This window comes from Dipteris shenzhenensis, chromosome 18 (genome assembly GCF_047967505.1).
Source record: "Dipteris shenzhenensis isolate YYH24624 ecotype China chromosome 18, Dip_SZ_1.0, whole genome shotgun sequence".
Classification (NCBI taxonomy): domain Eukaryota; kingdom Viridiplantae; phylum Streptophyta; class Polypodiopsida; order Gleicheniales; family Dipteridaceae; genus Dipteris; species Dipteris shenzhenensis.
The window spans coordinates 4,534,020-4,554,446 of NC_141613.1; the positions used below are offsets into that span (position 1 = coordinate 4,534,020).

Consider the following 20,427-nt stretch of genomic DNA (forward strand, 5'->3'; position numbering starts at 1 on the left):
CCTCCAGTCACAAGATACCTCTCCTCAGTCTAGCCGACGACGGGGACGTGAGCGAGAGCCAGAGCCACGACAGCTGCGCCAGCGGACAGACTCACACATCCGGGTCCATGACATCTCGTCTCTACTCTCTGCCTGCCCCACCGGGGTTACCGTTGCCCTCATCCACAGGGCCACCCGCCGCCCCCAACGACCGAGCTCGACTAGGCCGCGTGATGTCAAAGGCCAATCATCTATCGCAGGGTTTTTTCCGGCCTCCCATCTGACGGCCCCTCTATGATTGGTCTCTGACGATCACAACCTGCACATATATATTGTATCTCCCCCCTCTGCCCCATTTTTGGTGCCCCCCCTTCTTTTTTGTATCATCTGGAGGTAGACACATATTTTTTGTATCAGGACTAGACACACCGTCCTTCATAACCTCTTTTTCTGACGGCCCCTCTATGATTGGTCTCTGACGATCACCACCTGCACATATATATTGTATCTCCCCCCTCTGCCCCATTTTTGGTACCCCCCCTTCTTTTTTGTATCATCTGGAGGTAGACACATTTTTTTTGTATCAGGACTAGACACACCGTCCTTCATAACCTCTTTTTTTGTAGAAAAAGTTGGCTGGCCCGTTTTGAGACCGCCACCGTTATGCTCATTGTATCAGTTATCTTTAGTCTCATAGACCTTCACGGTCTCCCGAAGACTTTAATAAACTTTCTTTCTTTCTTTCTGGCTAGATCCCTTCCACCTTGCTGTCTGGAAGCCAGCCTAGGTGGGCAGCCACTTTAGCTCAGTCTGCAGCTTATCCTAGGTCATCTTGTCCTCCTGAATGTAGGCCTAAGGCTCCCCCTTTGCTGCTCCTGTCTACTGTCCTGAGGGCTGCTCCAAGTGATAAATGAATGAGGCCCAATGGCCTCTTTATATAGGCCCCAAGGGGGCTGGCAAAAACCGACCTGGTAGGGGAATATGGGCCGACCAGACTGCCCCTCTCTACCCGACTTTGTAGTCTGTAAACTGACCTCCAGGCAGCCCTTGATTGGCCGACCTGGGGCGGCTCTCTTGAGCTGCTGCCAGGCCCTAAGGGCAGCCCATATAGGGCCCTACCCTTGGGTCCTTCTAGGGCTGGATGGCTGCAACTGTTCCGCCATCAACAGGCCCTTCTTGCAGGCGCCCTTGCCCTGCCATGCTGCACCATGTGCTCCTGCACTCTGCCAGTAGCCACGTGTGCAGCGCTGTACAGGTCCGTACATCAGCTGACGTCAGCGCGCCCTTCATAGGGCCCTGTTGCAAGCCGTACGCCTGTCCTTTGCTTTGACAGCTGCCCACATGGCAGCTCATGTGCTGCCCATGTGACAGCCCCAATATCTCCAAGTCTACCTCCCCCATGCTTTCCTCATATGGGGGCTTACAGATGGGGAGGTGACCATTCCAATAGACTGCTCGAGTTCGAAGGCGGGAACGTGACTGAAGGTGGTGGTGCCAAGAGGTGCTACACTAGAGATGGACCTGTGTACCAGGACAGTGTGCGGAAGCGAAACCAAGCCTAGTGGAGCAGGAGCCACTGGATGAAAAGCCAGGAAAAAATTTCGTAATCAAAATGTTCCAGAGGACTACGACGAGGGAGTTACTGGAGCATTCTTATCGACGTGTTGGCATTGGGCCGAGATGTGTCGGTGAGAGGGGTGTTAGAAAGGTCACCTCCCCATTTGTAAGCACCCATATGAGGAGAGCAGGGGGGGAACCTAGGATTTGAGAGATGGTCACATGGGCAACATGATGGTTGCCATGAGGGCAGGGATCATACAACAAAAGAGAGAGAGAGGGGGCTGCCACATGGGCAGCACCTCACAGCAAAGAAAAGATGGCTAAAAGGGCTGCCACATGGGCACCACATGGGCTGCCATGTGGGCATTGTCATGACAAGAGAAATTACTAATCCGTGATTAGTAGATATTAAAACATTATTATATATATTATACGCCAATGGTGTAACATGCATTTGTATTTATGATGGACACCGACCGATTTGTTATGGCAGTGGTGTTAGAAATGACCCAACAGAGGGTAGGCACAGCGGAAGACTAATAGAATAGCCCAGGAGCTCACACAGTGTGGTGTGGGTGTGGAATCACAAACTTCTTAACTTATGTGCATAGATGTGCAAGCCAGTAAATAGACAATGCTCAATGACAAATATAGAAGCAACACTTTTCTATTTCCGTCCGTCCACAAAGTAGGACAGGATACAATACCAAAAGGTTCTTCAACTACAAGCCTGGCACTTCTAGATCTCTAAGCCCGCGTGCTCTACCTCGAGCATATGTAGACTCTCTGTCTAGATCCCTTCCACCTTGCTGTCCGGAAGCCAGCCTAGGTGGGCAGCACCTTGAGCTCAGTCTGCAGCCCTATGTCAGCCTCCTTCTCCTCTTGTGTGTAGGTCCAAGGGTGGGCTAGGTGCTGCTGCTGTCTGCTCCCCAACTGCTGCTGCAAGTGATGATGAATGAGGCCAAATGCCTCTCCTTTTATAGGCCCAAGGGGCCCTGAAATGGACCGACCTGGTAGGGCCGACCCCTAGGTCTGTTTGGGCCTACCAGACTGGCCGACCTGGTCTGTCACAAACCAACTTGGTTGGCTGGTCCAACCAGCCCTATAAAAGGGCCTTTGGCAGCCCCTTTTGGGCTGCTGCCTTTGCCCCTTCCTGCGCCTATTGCAGGCCTGTTTGCAGGCCTTATGCCTGCACGTAGACCCCCACCATGCAGCCGTACAGGTCCACGCCTTGTTCAAGACCTGCTGCAGATAATAACCCTGCCCACAAGCCTGCCCAAACAGGTCGCCATGCTGCACCTTCCATTGCAGGTCCATGGCCTGCCCTTTGTCTTGATAGCTGCCCACATGGCAGCTCATGTGCTATCCATGTGACAGGCCCAATCTCTCCAGGTCTACCTCCCCCATGCTCTCCTCATATGGGGGCCTACAGATGGGGAGGTGACCATTCCAATAGGTGGATCATCTCAGTAGATAGGACTAGTCGAGTTGGAGCCACTGCTTCAAACGGCATCAAATTTGGACATCTGATAATTGCGTTAATAAAAATGTGCACACACGTGTCTAGGTCCTAGGGGCAATAGGAAGGGAAAGGTGCATTGAGATGCATTGAATGGTAGATGCATGGGTCATAGGCTAAGGGTAGGAGTAAATGGGAAGATGGAACTTGAGTGATCTCAAGGGACATTAATGAAAGGGGGGACAGCAGCCAGTGCAGCGTTCGCAAAAGGGAGTGAGTTGTACGAGAAGACGGCGTGCAGTTTTCCTTTAGAAACGAAGGGAGAAATAAGTCCATCCAAGAGCAAGGCACTGAGTTTACGCCTTTAACTCAAAATCCCATACACATGGATTATAATCCAAGTGCAAGAGGGAGAGAGGAGTCTCCCGTTGATAAGCTGGTTTCTCAGCTTAGCCATATGATTGAACAGTTCATTATGAAAAATTTGGGACTAAAAGAGTGCTGAATTTTGGGGATGAAGATTTAGGTACCCCCTCCGAGAGAGCCAAATTTCAACCTCGATAGAGAATAGAATTTCCAAAGTATGATGGAGCAAGAGAGGCGGATAAAATCCTCAATTGGATTCGCCATTTTGAGCTATATTTTTCCCATCAAGATAAGACCGACCACGAGAAGCTTGCTCTTGCCACACTACATCTACAGAAGGATGCTTTTATGTGGTGGTCCTTATAACAAATGGGAAAAGAGCCTATTCTTCAATGGTTCAAATTTGTAGAGCAGCTTAAGGCCACTTTCATGCCTCCGAGGCATGAAGAAGAATTGACCTTTCGTTGGGAAAGGTTCAGGCAATTCGATAATGAGAGTAATGTTGAATTTACAGCTAGGTTCTGGAAACTCTCTTTAAAGTTACCTGAGAAGGAGCGAGGATGATAGAAGGAAGAAGTATTTAGCAGCCCTGACCCCGAAAGTGAGGTATGAGGTTGAGATATTCAACCCAACCACCTTGAAAGACCTTACTAAATTGGCTGAGATTGCTGAGAGGAAATTGAATCCTCGTAAACCCTTCAACAAAGGAAAGGAGAAAGCTATTGTACAAAATGTTAACAACCAATCACGTCCTGAATGGATACCATTTCCTTCCATGACTAACGATGAGAAGAAAAAGCTAATTAAGAAGGGTAAATGTTTCGGATGTAAGAAACATAAGCCAGGGCATCCATGGCATAAACGTCCTACTTGTGAGAAAAATGGAAGAGAGCAAGAGTGAGCAAGATGGAGAGTGAGCTAGATGTAGGTCACTCCAAAAGTGTACTGAAATAAAGTGAAGTACAAAGAAAGAGATGAGGGTCTTGTCTAAGTGACAAAACCCTATCTAATCGCTAACCGTAGTTAGCGATTAGACTGTGGTTAGGGAAAAAAACCTCTATGAGGAAAAAGTGCCCCTGATCCGCTTATTACATTACATTGGCCACTGCCTAGAATATAATAATAATTCTAACACCCCCTTGCAGTGCCAATGTGGTGTACAAGGTAGTAATCAATCCCCAAAAGGAGATAAGATTAGGGCACTGCAAAATGCCTCAAACTTCTCACGTGGAAGTGCTTTAGTGAAAATGCTTGCAACATTGTCATGTGTTGACACATAGATCATACTGATCTCCCCTGCATGCAATTTCTCTCTCACATAATGATAATGAACCTCAATGTGCCTCATGCGAGCATGAAACACAGGATTCTTAGCCACTGCTATAGCACTCTGACTATCAGTGAGAATTGGAGAAGGATCCTCCAATAAGAGACGAAGATCATCAAACAAACGTCGCAACCAAACACACTCAACTGTTGCTATGAAAGCTGCCCTGTACTCAGCTTCACATGAGGAAGTAGCCACTGCAGACTGCTTCTTGCTCAGCCAAGAAATGCAAGCTTTGCCCAAAAAGAAACAATTGCCACTAGTGGACTGCCTGGTATCATAGTCTCCAGCCCAATTTGAATCACTGTAAGCATGCATCTGCAAGTCACCCCCCTTGGGAAACATCAAGCCAAAAGACTTTGTGCCTTGCAAATAACGGAAGATGCGTTTTACAGCCTGCCAATGTGTTGTCTTTGGGCTCTGCATATATCTCCTCACCTGAGATACTGCATACTGAATATCGGGTCATGTATTACATAAGTAGATGAGGCATCCAACAGCCTGGCTGTAAAGTGTAACATCCATTGATTCACCTGCATCATACATAGTAAGCTTCAACCCCGGCTCCATGGGAGTGGCTATAGGCTTACAATCATGCATGTTGAACCTATCCAAGAGCTTCTGCACATACTTGGATTGAGACATAACGATGCCAAGCTTGTCTTGTATAAACTGGATCCCCATATAAAAACTTAACATGCCCAAATCTGTCATGTCGAATTCAGCTTTCAACTTAGCCTTAAAATCTGCAATTATAACCTCATTTGACCCTGTGAGTAGCATGTCATCTACATAAAGAATGATGACCAAAATACCCCCCCCATCCTTCTTGATGTAAAGGGTGCTTTCCGTGGGACTATTATGTAATCCCTTACTTGCCAGGAATGCATCTATCTTGGCATATGATGCACGTGGGGCTTGTTTCAGCCCATATAAAGCTTTGTTAAGCTTGCAAACCTGAAGTGCATTGCCAGAAAGTTCAAACCCACGAGGTTGTTTGACATAAACCTCTTCCTGCAAGTCCCCATTAAGGAAAGTTGTTTTTATGTCCGACTGATGGACATTCCTAACAAAATTTGCAGCCATTGCAAAAACTGACCATATGGTGGTCATCCGAGATGTAGTAGCAAAAGTCTCCTTATAATCTATGCCCTTCTTTTGTGCATAGCCTTTGGCAACTAGCCTTGCCTTGATAACTGTCAATGGACCCATTTTTACCTTGAAAACCCACTTGGTACCAATGGCATGCTTTCCTGGTGGCAAATCCACAACATCCCAAGTCTGATTTTTCTCTATAGACTGCAACTCATTGTGCATGGCATGCATCCAATGCACATTATCCTTTGCTTCTTCAAAAGAGTCAGGCTCCTCTTCATCAAGAAGAGTCCCTGCATAAGCTGTCTCAACTAAAAGAGCTCCCCCTGCGTGCCTTACTGCACAACGAGTCCTGCCAGGCAATGGGGCCTCAAGCCTACTCTCCCTGAGAGTCTGTAGCAACCAATTCGGGACTGTTTTGCGTGTATCTCTCGAATCTCTTGCCTGACAACTTCATTCTCACCCTGTGGAGGTACAAAATCAGCCTGTGGCTGAATCAGGGCATGTGGATTAGGAGGAGGTTGGTGTAAATTCTGATTTTCAGCATGAACCTCAGCTGGATAACCAAATGCTATATGAAGCATCCCCTCAAAAACATCATCTGAAGAAGCTGGAATCTGAAATTCAGCATGTGTATGTGCTGAATTTTCAGAGAATATAACATCTCTACTCACAAAAATCTTGCGTGAAGCAGGATTGTAGAGACACTATACCAGGGAGTGATTGTTTTCAAAGCCTTTGTGGGAGCCCAATTCAAAACATAGTTGGCACACATGAGGCCTTCGAGCCAAAACCGCTTCATCTCCATTGACATAATCCCAAAGATGTCTACCAACCAAGATATTGCGAACCATAAAACTCCACAAGGAGTAGTTGGTGCCATCCAACTTATCCTCTTGTGTGAGGACTCCAAACACCTCATTGGGGTTGTTCTAAGCCATTTTTGCCAGATAAACTCAAAAAAACACAGCAAACTGACCAAGTAAAATCCCTTTCTGGGATGCAAAATGCACAAGTAAATCTGCCGAAGAAAGCCTGCCCACAGTGACAAATACTGTCACAGCCTATCAAAGGCTCAAAATGCACCACAATGCTCTGCTGAATGCCAAAAATCTGCAAAAAGTGGCAAAAGTCTGCAAATTGACTCGTACAGAGTCCAAAAATGCTTGCAAACTTCCAAAATGCTCTTTTACCTGCGAAATTGCAACCCAAATGCAAAAGCCCCAATTTTTAGACAACCTGCAAACCAATTGCAATGTCTGCCCACAAATACAGAATGCCCCAAATTATCTGCAAGATCTAAGCCAAACAATGGCTATATGCAAAAATGCCTGTCAAAAAACCAACTGCAAGAGTGCCTGCAAGAATGAAACCTGCACAGAAGGCCCTGCAACAAAAGTGTACGGACACCTTCAGCCTGCAGCCAGTTGACAATACGGAACTGTCAATGTACGGTCAATGTACGAAATCCGTACAATGTACAGATGGCTGTACGGCTGTACAAAAAGTACGGCGGGACTGGCTGTGTCTCAGTCGTACTGTTGTACGGACTGAATGGCGCACTGTACGAAGTGACAAAACCCTATCTAATCACTAATCGTAGTTAGAGATTAGACTGTGGTTAGGGGGAAAAACCTCTATGAGGGAAAGTTACCCTAACCCGCTTATTACATTACATTGGCCACTGCCTAGAATATAATAATAATTCTAACACTACTCTATTAGCCAAGATTGCCAAAACAAATTCTGTAAAAGGGAAAGGCAAAGCATCCAAGCAGGAGGGTGAGGCTTCTACCTCCTCATCCCAGGACTCTATGGTGAACATAGAACCAAGAGTAAATGCTATCCATTCAGCCAACACTGGTGTATGGATGTGTGAACTGAATAGAGAGTAGGCATATTCATTGTAGAGTATGGATTGCAGAGTATGGACAGAGAATAAATATTTTTCTCTCCATGTAGAGCGTCTGATAGGATGAATAGGGCTGAAATAGAAGAGTTGGAAAAAGAGATTGAATGTCTATAGTTTCTATAGACTAAGTAGTTATACATCTCGAAATCAACTATGGCCAAGGTCTACCTCGTTCAATCAAACATTGAGAGAATCGTTTTAATACTGACCAGTTTGTTGAGAATATGTTTCAGCTTATTGAGCAGGTTACTATAAAGAGATTTCAGCAGCTTGGTATTCAGAAGAGAATTCTGAGTATGAAGAGATATTGAAGAGGCACTGTAGTGGTACTTCTGCATTTTGAATATTCGGCATCAAGAGAAACCAGAACTTGAAGATTGGCTCTCGGTTCTGATTCAAAAGAGATCATGTGCTACCAAGAGAAGACTATTTGCAGATTATGAACAGGAGATGCAAATGCAAAAGTAAAAGAGAAGAGTACGCAAGAGAAAGAGACAAGAGAGGATCCAGAAGAGGACTTATGTCCATTCAAGCAGGAGGGAGTGTCATGACAAGAGAAATCACTTCCGTGATTAGTAGACATTAAAACATTATTATATATATTATACGCCAATGGTGTAACATGTATTTGTATTTACGATGGACACTGACCCATTTGTTATGGCGGTGAATCATCTCAGTAGATAGGACTAGTCGAGCTGGAGCCACTGCTTCAGACGGCATCGAATTTGCTGGCAGAGGAACACGGGTAGCAATATGAGCAAGGCCAATAGGCGCCTGCATGGGGGACCTAGAGCAACAGCACATGGGCCTGCAAGAGGCGCAGGAACGGGCAAAGGCAGCAGCCCAAAAGGGCCTGCCAAAGGCCCTTTTATAGGGCTGGTTGGACCAGCCAACGCAGTTGGCCTTTTACAGACCAGGTCAGCCAGTCTGGTCAGCCAGATTTGGCCAGGCTGGTCGCTTCTATTACAGCCCCTTGGGGGCCTATAAAAGGAGGACCTCATTCACCATTCTCTAGAACAGCCTTCACACAAGCAGCAGGAGCAATCTTCTACCCATCTTGGAGCCCATACTTTGGAGGACCAAGAGACCTAGAGAAGCTGCAGACGGAACTTGAAGGGTTGCCCACCTAGGCTGATCTATAGGCTGCAAGGTGGAGAGGATCATTCTGGACGGAAAGTCTACAGACACTCGAGGTGGAGCACGCGGTCTCGAGTCTAGAGATAGCCAGTAGATAGGAGAAGGACCTTGTGGTAAGATCAGAGGACCATACCATTTGTGGGACTCTTGATCTATCTCTTTTGTATTGTGTTCATAGCTTTGGACGGAAATATATTATTTTGGTGGTTTCTATATCTAGCTGGTTCATTGTCTATTGATGAGTCTGCACATCTATTTGATACACTTGAAGTTAAGAAGTTTGTGATTCCACATCCCAAACCACACTGTGTGAGCTCCTGGGCTATTCTATCAGTCTTTCGCTGTGGTGCAGCCCTAACTCAGCTTGTCTGCAGCTCTTCAGCCTCCTATACACCTCCTGGATGTAGGCCCTATAGGTACTGATCTGCTGCTCCAGTCTGCTGAGGCTCTGCTGCTCCAGATGATATGATGATCACAACACCTTGCTGCCCTAGAAGACAGCCAAGGTCCAGCCTCTAGGGAACTCAGTCTGCAGCACACCTTCCACTCTCCTTCACCCCCAGTGTGAGGCCCAAGGGAGTGGCTTCTGGCTGCTCCTGTCTGCTCCTGCTCTGGCTGAATGTTGGATATGAAATGAGGCCCAGGGCCTCTCCTTTTATAGGGCTCAAGGCCCCCTTGAACCAACCGACCAGCCAGCCCTAATTGGGCCGACTGGCTGGTCTGTAGCAGCTCTAACCAACCGACCAGTTGGTTGGCTGGTTGGCTGCCTATCCAGTCCTATTTAGGGCCCTTTGCTGGCCTTTTGTTCCATGCAGGGCCCAGCCCCTTTGGACTGCCTACCCCGCCACCTGCCAGCCCTGCTTGCAGGCCATAGACCTGCCCAATACCTGCTGCAACAGTGCGACTCCATGCTGCTACTGTTCCGCCTCTGTTCAGCCCTTGTCCAGACCCTGGCGCACCCTGCACACCCTCCGTACACTGCCCTGCAGCAGCCCGTACTGATCCGTACAGTGGCTGTCCCCTTTCTCTGGGCATACCTTGCCCCAGGTCTCCCTCCCCCATGCTCTCCTCATTTGGGGGCTTACAGATGGGGAGGTGACCTTTCCAACATGCACTTGGGTGCAAGGTGACACACTGGCTACATCGACAAGTGCATTATAGTTCCTAGATAGGAGATTTTGTCATATGTTGTGACCCCTTTGTGAGCCCTTGTCCAGGGACAGTCAGGCACAAGCTACATAGGTCAGTCTCTCAAGTCTTTGGGTCTGCTATACGTGTGCACAGTGAGCTCTTCAGAAGCGTGTTCCCTGCTCTCTTGAAGAGTGTTCTTTGTATTTCTCAGTTCTCCAAGTATAAAGCGAATTCTCCCCTGATTGGGGGAGGGGGCCCTCAATGGGTATAGGGACCCAATCGGTTGTCGACTCTACTCTCTCTCTACCCTCATCTCCTTTCTCTCTCTATGGTAAACAACGCTCATTCCTTGCTAAAGGTTTAAAGAAGGTCTTGCTATGATTTACACAATCAGATTACCATTGCATGTTACATTGGTATCAGAGCTTCGGTCTGTATCCAGCTTGACTACTGCGAGTGTATGGTTGTGTTGAGATCCAGAAAGGACACACAATCAAGCGCCATGGAAGGGTCAGGAAAAGATTTCAACTTCGAAGACTTTGAAGAAGAGAAAGACTACCAACAAGATACGCTTCCGCCAAATGCTCAAGAAGTGATGGCGAACCTTCTAGAGCAGAATCAAGTCCTCCTCCAGCAACTCGAAGAACATTCATCCCAGCGGAAGAAAGCAGAAGATAGCTGGACCAGACAAAACAACGTCTGGAGGAAAAAGAAGCAGAAAATCCGCTAGAAGAAAGAGAAACCATGGATTTTGAAAAACTGCTCTTGTTGATGCATGAGGAACGCAAAAATAAGGAGGCATTACGATGCGCAGAACTCGCCCAGGTAGAGAGGCAACAAAAGCTAGACCGAGAGGCAATGCTTCTCCGACACAAACAGATGTTAGATGCTATGCAGGCAAGTTTGAGCACACCAGCCGTCTCCGCCACCGCTTTGCCATCGACAAAGGTAACACCACTCACTCGGTCCACTCCAAATTTTGTTGAGTATGATGGTAAGTGTGACCATTCAGCAATTTTGCAATTTATTCATCAGTTTGTAGCTCATTTTCCGTTAGCGCGGATTCAAGATGAGCAAGATAAAGTCCACCTTGCAGGCCCTCATCTTACAAGTGAGGCGGTGACTTGGTGGCAGCATTGGGCTAGTAAGCATACTGACCTGAAAACATTTAAGACGAATTTCGTTTGGGCAACGTTTGTGGCCGACCTCAAAGCCCGTTTTCTCCCACCCCAATATATGCTTAACCTAGAGGATGAGTTCGCTCGTCTCTCCCAGAATGGTTTGCCTATGTTAACATACAGTAATAAGGTCATCACACTAGCGCAACAGTTGGGCGTGACGGAGAGCGCCAAGATGAAGCAATTCGTTCGAGGTTTGGACTCAAACATACATTTTACCATTCGAAACTTCAACCCGTCGGATTACGAGCGGGCGCTAACTCTCGCACAGAATCAGGAGATGATGCTGAACGGGGGAAAGCCCAAGCAGGTCCAGAAAGATTCCAAAGCTCCGCAACAGTCAAACAACTTAGCGGGTAAGGATCGAAAGAAGGACAACCAGTTCCAAAAGAAAGACGGCCAGGCTTCTGGTCAAAAGGAGGAGTCCAAGCCAAAGATGACTCCACATGAGAAGGCTAAAGCAGGTATTATGGGAGGCTATCCACAACTCGATGAGCAGAAGCGGTACCACCAAGAACATCGCTGCTTTCATTGCCAGCACATCGCTGGGCATGGTAAGAAGAATTGTCTGAAGTGGCTTGTCGAAAAGGCTGCGAAAGCACCTACTTCGTCCATCGCCAATGTATTGGCTCTTCCAGCCCCGCCTCCATCCTCAGCTACGAATGCCGTCTTCCCTGCTTTGAATGCCGTTCCCATGGTGGTCTTTCAAGGTAAGGGAGGGCGACTTCTCAGATCAAAAGAAGGCGCTCATTCGAGCGTACGCACAGCTAACGGGCATCAGTTTATTGTCCTATTCGATATGGGAAGTTCAGAAGATGCCATCTCCCCTCAGCTTGCCAAGACAGTGGGGTGCACCTTGGTGGCTCAAGAGCTTGTAGTGGATGGGCTCACACCCAACTTGCGCACACACATCACGCATAAGGCCATCCATTTCACTTTTTCAGTTCAGAAGGCCATGTTTACGCGAGATTTTATATTGACTCCTTTGATGGGATGCGACATGATCCTTGGGATTCAGTAATTCCGTGAGCATGTTCCGACGCTTGATTGGCGGCAGGACACCTTCACGATTGTGAAAGGTTTATCTGAGCCCACCATGATACGCGGTGATCGGAGCATACCAGAGATTCCGTTAATCTCTCATATTCAAGCAGGTCGCGCCGCCCGAAGGGTGCCATGTGTGCACTTGTCTATGTCCAGTGCCAAATCACTGCAGTTTAAGCCCCTCCTCCAATGGGGCAAGCAATGGTGTATCTACTCCAAGAGTTCAAAGACATCATGCTCGGGGACGATCTACCACCCCAGCTGCCTCCCAACCGGCCGTAAGACCATCGCATCGATCTACTTCCAGACTCGACACCTCCAAATAAGTTCCCTTATCGACTTTCAAAGTCTATGGAGGGGGAGGTAGAGCAGCAATTGTCTCAATTACTGCGCGCAGGGTTTATTAGACCTTCTTCTTCACCTTTTGCTGCACCCATTCTATTTGTGGCAAAGAATGATAAGTCCGCACGACTATGTGTCGACTACAGAGCACTCAACAAGCTTACGGTAAGCAACAAGTTTCCTATGCCCCGCATCGAGTACATCTTGGAAAGACTCAATGGTGCAAGATTTTTTTCAAAGATTAGCCTCAAGAGTGGCTACCATCAAGTCTGGATTTTTGAAGTTGACATCCCAAAGACAACTTTCCGAACTGAGCGAGCTCATTACGAGTTCATCGTCATGCCCTTTGGTCTGAAGAATGCACCACCAACATTCAACAAGATGATGTCCTGGGTATTCGCAAAGTATATTGGAAAGTGCATGTTCATCTTTTTCGATGATATCCTTATCTTTTCCGCGACAACCGAGCAGCATGTTAAGGATGTGCGATGTACCCTACAGTTATTAAGTGATAACCAGCTATATCTCAACGCAAAGAAAAGTGAATTCGGATTGCTGGAAATTCAGTATTTGGGCTACATCATTAGCCCTCAAGGGATTCAACGACCCTGAGAAGATCCAAGCTATCACAAGTTGGGTTGTCCCCACGACGGCCCAAGAGATCCGCTCCTTTGTGGGTTTGTGTCAAGCATACAGCTCGCACATGGAGGGTTTCTCAACATACGCATCCCCCCTTACAGATTTACTCAAGGGGATAAAGACACACAGACAAAAAGTTCAAGTCACAGGCAAAGCTTTGCAGGCTTTCCACGACTTGCAACGGTTGGCCACGACAGCACCAGTTATGAAGATTGCCTCTTGGGATGATAGATTTTTGGTAATCACAGATGCTAGTATGACCGCCTCCTGTACCTCTTGCTCCTGAAGCATGGCATCCGGGATGTGGATCCCTGTCTATGGGAGCCATCGTCGGGCTGCTCCACGTATAGGACGAAAATGGTCAAAATCGTGGTGCCCGCCAAAATGCCAGTGACTACCACCCTGTGTATCACCCAATCACCCACATAGAATCCATCCAGCTTCTCTAGGAGTCCATCATGCCGATGCTGCCGGAAGGAGAAACGGAGGATGCCTGGGAGTACGGGGAAATCCACCTCAAGAAAAGTCCCTGCCACAGATCGTGAAAATAAATCAATCAATGTGCTCCTTTCAAGTGCCAGAATCTCTGAGAAAGATGCTCCGCCCTGCTTGTCCTCCCCAAACCATGCTCCTTGCAAGTGCCCATGTAGCAGGGAGAAAGCCTCTCTCTCTCTCTCTCTCTCTCTCTCTCTCTCTCTCTCTCAACTGAGAGAATAATGCATCAAACACAAGTGGAGCTGTGGGTGAGTGAGAGAATCTGAGGGAGGCAAATATAAGGGGCCACCAAAGAGCAAAGAATAACTGAAATAATGACTAAACCCTCACTGCAAAAGGGAGTAGAAGTACTGTAGGGAGGGGAGCTGAACGCTCGCTGCAGATCTGCGTACCGAGGGGTGCTGATGCAGACCCTTGCTGCTGCTGTAATCCGGACTGAACAGGTCTCTAGGAACCCTGTAGAAGCCGTGGGGAGGCTGCTGGTCTGCTGCTGCCTATTCTGCACCGATCCTGCTTGAAAACTGCTGCTGGCTGAAGCCCTGGATAGCCTGGACAGTGGATGAATGGAGTGGCCCAAGGGGCTGCCTTACATAGCCCTCTTGGGCCCTGAAAGAACCGATCCCAGGGCCAGATCTGCCCGAGTGGCTGCTGATGTGCCCGGCTGTCTGCTGCACTGACATGGTGCTGGCATGGTCAGCTGTCTGCTGCACTGACGTGGCTGCAGACTGCTGTGCTGGCACCTGCTGCTAATGTGGCAGTCCAGCATGCCACGGGTTGTGGATGCCCGTGGCACCCCATCAGCCTATTTCACCTTACTTCACCTCTTTGAGCACCTGTGCAATCATATAGAAGCCTCCTACCTTGATTGTGATTTCATCTGGAGCCATTTGGAGCAGCCTTGGACCTTTCACAGTGATTTGTTCCCCCAGTTTAGGGGTTGGATGGCAAATCCCAGCAGCACATGCTCCCTCAGGCTGATTGCAACTTGATCATTCCTTCCTGCTGCTTAGCACTATCACATCCTGGCATGATTGCTTGCCATTTCCACCTATTTCTTCACTTTCTTTTCTTCTAGCAGGACAATGTGCTCCAACCCTGCACGCACATAAGTTTCTAGAGACGAGTATACAAAAGACAGTGTACAAATACTAGGCCCTGTTTGGCCGCCTTGCCAGGCCTATAAATGGGCCTCATCATGGGCCAGCCCTACCTTGCCCTCCATAGCCTTTGACATGATCAGATCTGTCCTCTTCGAGGGCCAGATCTATGCCATACAGATCCATTCTCTGCAGTAGCACATGCGGTGGGAGAATGCAGTAGCACATGTGGTGGTTCATCCAGCCCACATGGCTGCTCTATCTACTGGCCACGCCTGCAGCAGTCCTTTTGCCATGATTATGTGCCTATGTGGCACCTTGTTCCTGTCCACTGCATTCTCTGTACATTCTATAAAGGTGACAGGCTCATCATGAGCTCTCCTCATATTGGGGCTTACAGGTAGAGCATCATACCTCTATTTCAAAAGGGAAAACTGGCCTTATATGTAGGATTTATGTGCTGCGTGTAAGGCAAATAAGAAGGATGCTTTGGGGAGGACAAAAGTTCTTCATATTGTGAGAGGAAGAAAAGAAAAACAAATGCTACTACTGTGATCAGATAGGACATTTTCATGAGATTAGCTGTGTCTGGTTATGAGTCTTACTTTAATTGATGCGATTTCTTTTTTATGGTCAAATGATACATATTCCTTGGTGAAGGTGAAGGACATCGAAGCTTGCTCAGATTGCACTAAGTAGTAAGAATGAGACCGCCTATGACAAGGAGGATGAGCATATGGAGGGCGCTCTGAGGCGGAATGAGTAGCATCCAATTACAAGGACTGATATCTATCAATAGATTCATGAAGCCGCAGATCTGGGGGCTACATCATGGGAGGTACCTGGCTTGCTGCAACAGCAGGTAACAAGAAGATGAAGAACCAAGGAATGTTTTCTACGTGAGAATCAATGTTGAATTCAATTGGATGTTTGTTCACACTGTTTGTCCAGGTGGAGTATAAAAGCATTCCAGACAGAAATAGGGGGCATTCTCATGGCAGAGGCAGTCAGAGCCTCCTGCTTATTAGTTGAAAATGTTGGTGTCAAGGATTCTTTGGATTTGTGATGCTCACTGAGGCAACTAACAAGGAGGATCTTCCCAGGCGGATCAGGGCACAATACTGGAGAGATATGTTGAAGACTGGTCAGAGACTTTGAATTGGAGACCAGAAGACCAAGAGAACAAGAGGGATTGCAAGAAACTTCTGTAGACTCAGGACCAGTTGAACTTGTTTCCAAAGACAGCTGGGGAGGGTTAGGCTTTCCCGGAAGCAAGCCAACTTGTCGAACTTGCTGTGGAGCAGCCACTATACAGGTCTCAAGGATCAACGTTGTGGGATTTTGCTAGATGTTGAACAGGTTGAAACAAAACCGATTTTTCACATGACTTGGTCTGTTCCCAGCCTCTGAGGGGGGCGGAGGGGATGACTGGATGGACCTCATGGTGTTGCCTGGGTAGACTCTAGCAGGTCCATGGATTAACAGTGCCACTGGGACATGGTACGTTAAAGACTTGTTGGAGACTTCATGTTGGATTGCAAGCAACTCTTGTAGACTCGGGGCCAGACTCAATAGGAACTTGTTTTCAGAGACAGCTGGGAGGGTTTCCAGGCATTCTGGAAGCAAGACAATTTGTCAAAATCGCTGTGGAGCAGCCTCAGGGATTTCACCATACAGGTCTCAAGGATCTAGATGTTGAACGGGTTGAAACAAACCTGGTGTTTAACATGATTTGGTCTGTTCCCAGCCTCTGAGCTGGACGAGGAGGCCGAGTGGATGGACCTCATGGTGTTGACTGGGTATCTTGAAGACTCTAGCAGGTCCATGGCATGCAACAGTGCCACCGGGACACGCTGTGATGGAGCAGCAGTTCCAAATCAGTTGCAGTTGTTCAGGACACTATTGAAGAAAATGGCCGATTTTCTTATGTCCCCCTAGAATGTGGTGGAATTCACCTCCTATAAGGGAGTATGCTACATGCCTCCCTCTTCGAGGGCCAGATCTATGCCCATACATCCCCCTGCTCTTCTGCCGCACACATGGCTGCAGACCCAGCTCTAATGGCGCTTGATATACGGCCAACTTGGCAGATCAGCATGTTGCACACGGCAGCCATGCCTCTGCCCATATAGCAGTCCTTCGCCATGATTATGTGCTGCTCACTTGGCACTCCGCTCACCCATACATTCCAAATAGATGACAAGCCCCTGAGCTCTCTTCATATGGGGCTTACAAGTGGGGAATTGTCCCTTCTAGCCCAACACCTGCTCACTGGCCCATGGTGGGCCCGCACCAACCCATCCATAGAGATGCTGCGTTCACTTGCGCAAGAGAGCTCTTTCCACCTTTGTCCTTTCCAAGCCCAACTGTCCACACCATGAGTACACATCACGATCTTACAAATGCCATGGGAGGTCCAACCATCCACACCGTTGGTACTTCCACGTCACTCTACATCATGATCGTACAAATGCCATGGGAGGTTACTTCACCCAGGTTATGGAAGTTAGGAAACTTCTGCAGCATTCTCATGTCTCTGAACTCAATAATCAGTAACAACTGGTAGGGTTTTGCTACTCCATGTTGCACTTACTTTTGTTATCTATCTAATACTACTTTTTGGTCCCATAGACCATATTCAGCCTCCAGTGGAGTTAATACAATTAGCATCATCGTCATCATCAGCCTCTCTCTTTCTCTCCATTCATATATAGGAGCCCTTATTCAAGGATATGCTTGAAAAAATATAATGTGAATCAGGACTTTTCCAAATATTAATCATAAAACATAATCAGTTCAGCAGGAGAATTGTACACTCGTCAAAAGCATAGCTAACTCAAATGAACATGATGATAGTCATAAATTAACTGACTCAAATTAAATGATAGTCCCGAAGGCAGCGAAGAGCAGACGCAGAATCTAGGAAGGAGGGCTTCGATATCTAAACACACCGCAAACAAGCCTCTCCGAATGAAATGCCAAAGAAAATATCTTACAAGCTGAAGCATACCAAGCCAGAAAAGGGCCTGAGAAAAGACGCCCAAGCGAAATAGCATTGGGCCAATTGAACACCTCTTGAGTGCTCCAGCCGCCGCTTTGCACTGTCAAGTTTTCACGCAGAGCTCTGGGGTCTTGCACCTCAACAGTGGTGCAATTCGACGATCCAATTCCACTTGCTGTTTCACCTACGGGTCGCCAATGGCGGACCTCGTGCGACTGGGCTCTACAGGGAACGACATCATGAACGTAAATGCTCCCCTGAATTCCTGTAAGATCGACATCCCTGGGACAATAAAACGGGGTTGCTGATTGGGACAGTAACGATGAAGGAGAAGACAGGAACAAGGGGCTTCGGGAGGAGCAAAGCAGCGTGGCTCCAGAGAGAGGGATGTGATGCTTGAAGGCAGAGAGGCAAGAGTGGGGGCAAAGGAAGGAAAGCTGGAATTGGGCAGCTGAAGCAAGGGCAGGAGGGCGGGAATTGTAAAGAGGGGAGGAAGCTACATTGTGGTTGTGTGCGGTGGAGGAGGAGGAGGAGTAGGAGGTGGAAGGAGGAGGAAATGGGCGAGGCTTGGATGTTGAGAGCAACAAGCATCGGAGCAGTGAAGGGCGAGGAGCCATGGAACAACAAGCCGAGAGGGAGGGAGCTTTCAGGACACCATAGCCATGATTGAATTGTTTGTTGGGGTGGGTTGTCTCTCAGTTTAAAGGATTGAAACACCTCTAGTGGTTTGCCTTCCTTTGGCTCACTCCACAAGATTCTCTATTCAACCCAATTTGAGATGTACACACTCCACATGTGTTTAGTGCGATCAATACAAGATTCAAGCTCTTGCGGAGCCACGTGTCACATTATTCTGGTCGCGCCACGAGCCATGTGTCACGTTATTTTCATTTCAACACATGTCCACCCATTTGGATTCCTCAACCTTTCACTTTTTTGGACCTTAGGCCCAACTAAAACTAGTTCCACGCACATGAATTTCATCCAATCATTTTGTGCCAACTACATTCACCACCACCCCGCCTTTTCCAAACATCTGTGAATCTTGCCTTAGTATTCACACATATGCCACCCCTATAAGGTCACATTTGTTGACTATTTTTTGGTGTTGGCTCCTATACATACGTCAGCCTTATACAACCTCTTAGCTATTCCCAACACATTGTTGCCATCATATTCTTGCACATTTGATTATTTAGAGTGTTTTTTCATCATGACTTGATCACACATATGCTCAATACTCCTTTCACATGCACACAAGTTTAGGGTCCATTATGACTACTATGTGACCCTGACTTCCATATACCTATATAGATCCATACAGACTCGCATGTTCCATTGGGATGCATAGAGACAACACCATCACACAAGACAACCTAGGACTATATAAATAGTTGTGACCCAAAATTAGAATTTATACAGACCCTCAAACAAGTTATCAATAATAACTAGGTAATTGCCATGTATCCCTACATCTATTTTATTTGCTAGATGCTTCTCATAAAGTGACTCTTTAAGGAAATGCATGTAAAATTGGACACTTACTAGCTCTTTTTGCCCATAGCTCTAGCATCTCAATATCTACACATTTGAGACCCTAGTCTCTATAAGGATCATAGGGATTTTGTATTAGACACACATTAGATCATAAGATTTAATAAGCATTGCAAGGTTTCATATTGAGACTATAAGGATCATACTATAAAATGCCATATAAGGCTATGGCTTGTGTATACTATACGATTTTCAAATTTCTATTTATACATTTGTATGTACGTATGCTATGCTGTGTGATGCATGCATGTACTTGTCTTTGAAATTTTGTGTATGTGTACATATGTGCAATGTGTCTATTTGTGTTACACTTGTAACTATACATATGTATACATAGATCGTACAAGAAGGCATAAATAGTTGCAACCTTCTTCACAATCTTCCCTTTGTCTTTCATTAACCACAATAAAGATTTCATATTCTAAATTATAGAAATTACTTTCTGGTATTCATATCTCCTGATAACATTTATTAAGAAGACTTTGCACTAATCTATTGGCTTGACCAAACTGCAAAAAGGTTGGCAATACATATTGTTATATACATTAGAGATCCCATGTGGGACGTCATGATTACTTGTACCTTTAAAAACTTATATGGCAACATAAATATCACTTCAAGACTCTTATGGTCCCATAAGGGACATTGTGTATCCCAATTGTGGATTTTGATGAATATGTATGTCCCTCAGGCAAGTTTAGCTCTTATATGTGCGACCTCACAGTTGCTTGTAAATTTTATAAAAATTTATGGCAACATAAATGGGACTTTAAGCCTCTTTAGTCCCATATGGCATTGTGAATCCCAATTGGATCACCTTGTGGATCTTGTCAAGTAACCCCAATGTGTTAAAGCTTCTCCACTTGCTTGTCAAGAGGTTTCTCCATGTGTGCGACATTCCATGTGGAGAGTTACGGCTAAAAGAAAACTTTTGGAATTTTAATTTCAAATCATGATAGAAGACTACAATCGTACTTGAATTTTGGTTAGCAGGATGAGTGGGTAACCAACATTGGCTGCCCATAAAATTGTTTATCATTGTGCCAATTAGTTGTCACCTCACCTATGAAGTCCACCCAATTTTGGTTGTGTGTAATGGGGGTGCACC

The 20,427-nt window shown here is 46.8% G+C and overlaps 1 protein-coding gene and 1 pseudogene across 1 annotated transcript in view; one reads left to right on the forward strand and one right to left on the reverse strand.

The window, feature by feature from the left end:
* CLS (cardiolipin synthase) overlaps window positions 1-18,537 on the reverse strand; it is a 42,355-nt gene extending 23,818 nt beyond the window's left edge. The window contains exon 1 of the mRNA XM_087389735.1: window positions 17,775-18,537. Within this exon, the coding sequence (XP_087245861.1) occupies window positions 17,775-18,382 (608 nt within the window). The 5' untranslated portion in view covers window positions 18,383-18,537. The remainder of the gene's footprint in view (window positions 1-17,774) is intronic.
* Window positions 10,861-16,702, forward strand: LOC147890723 (uncharacterized; annotated as a pseudogene).
* Window positions 18,538-20,427: the final 1,890 nt, after the last annotated feature.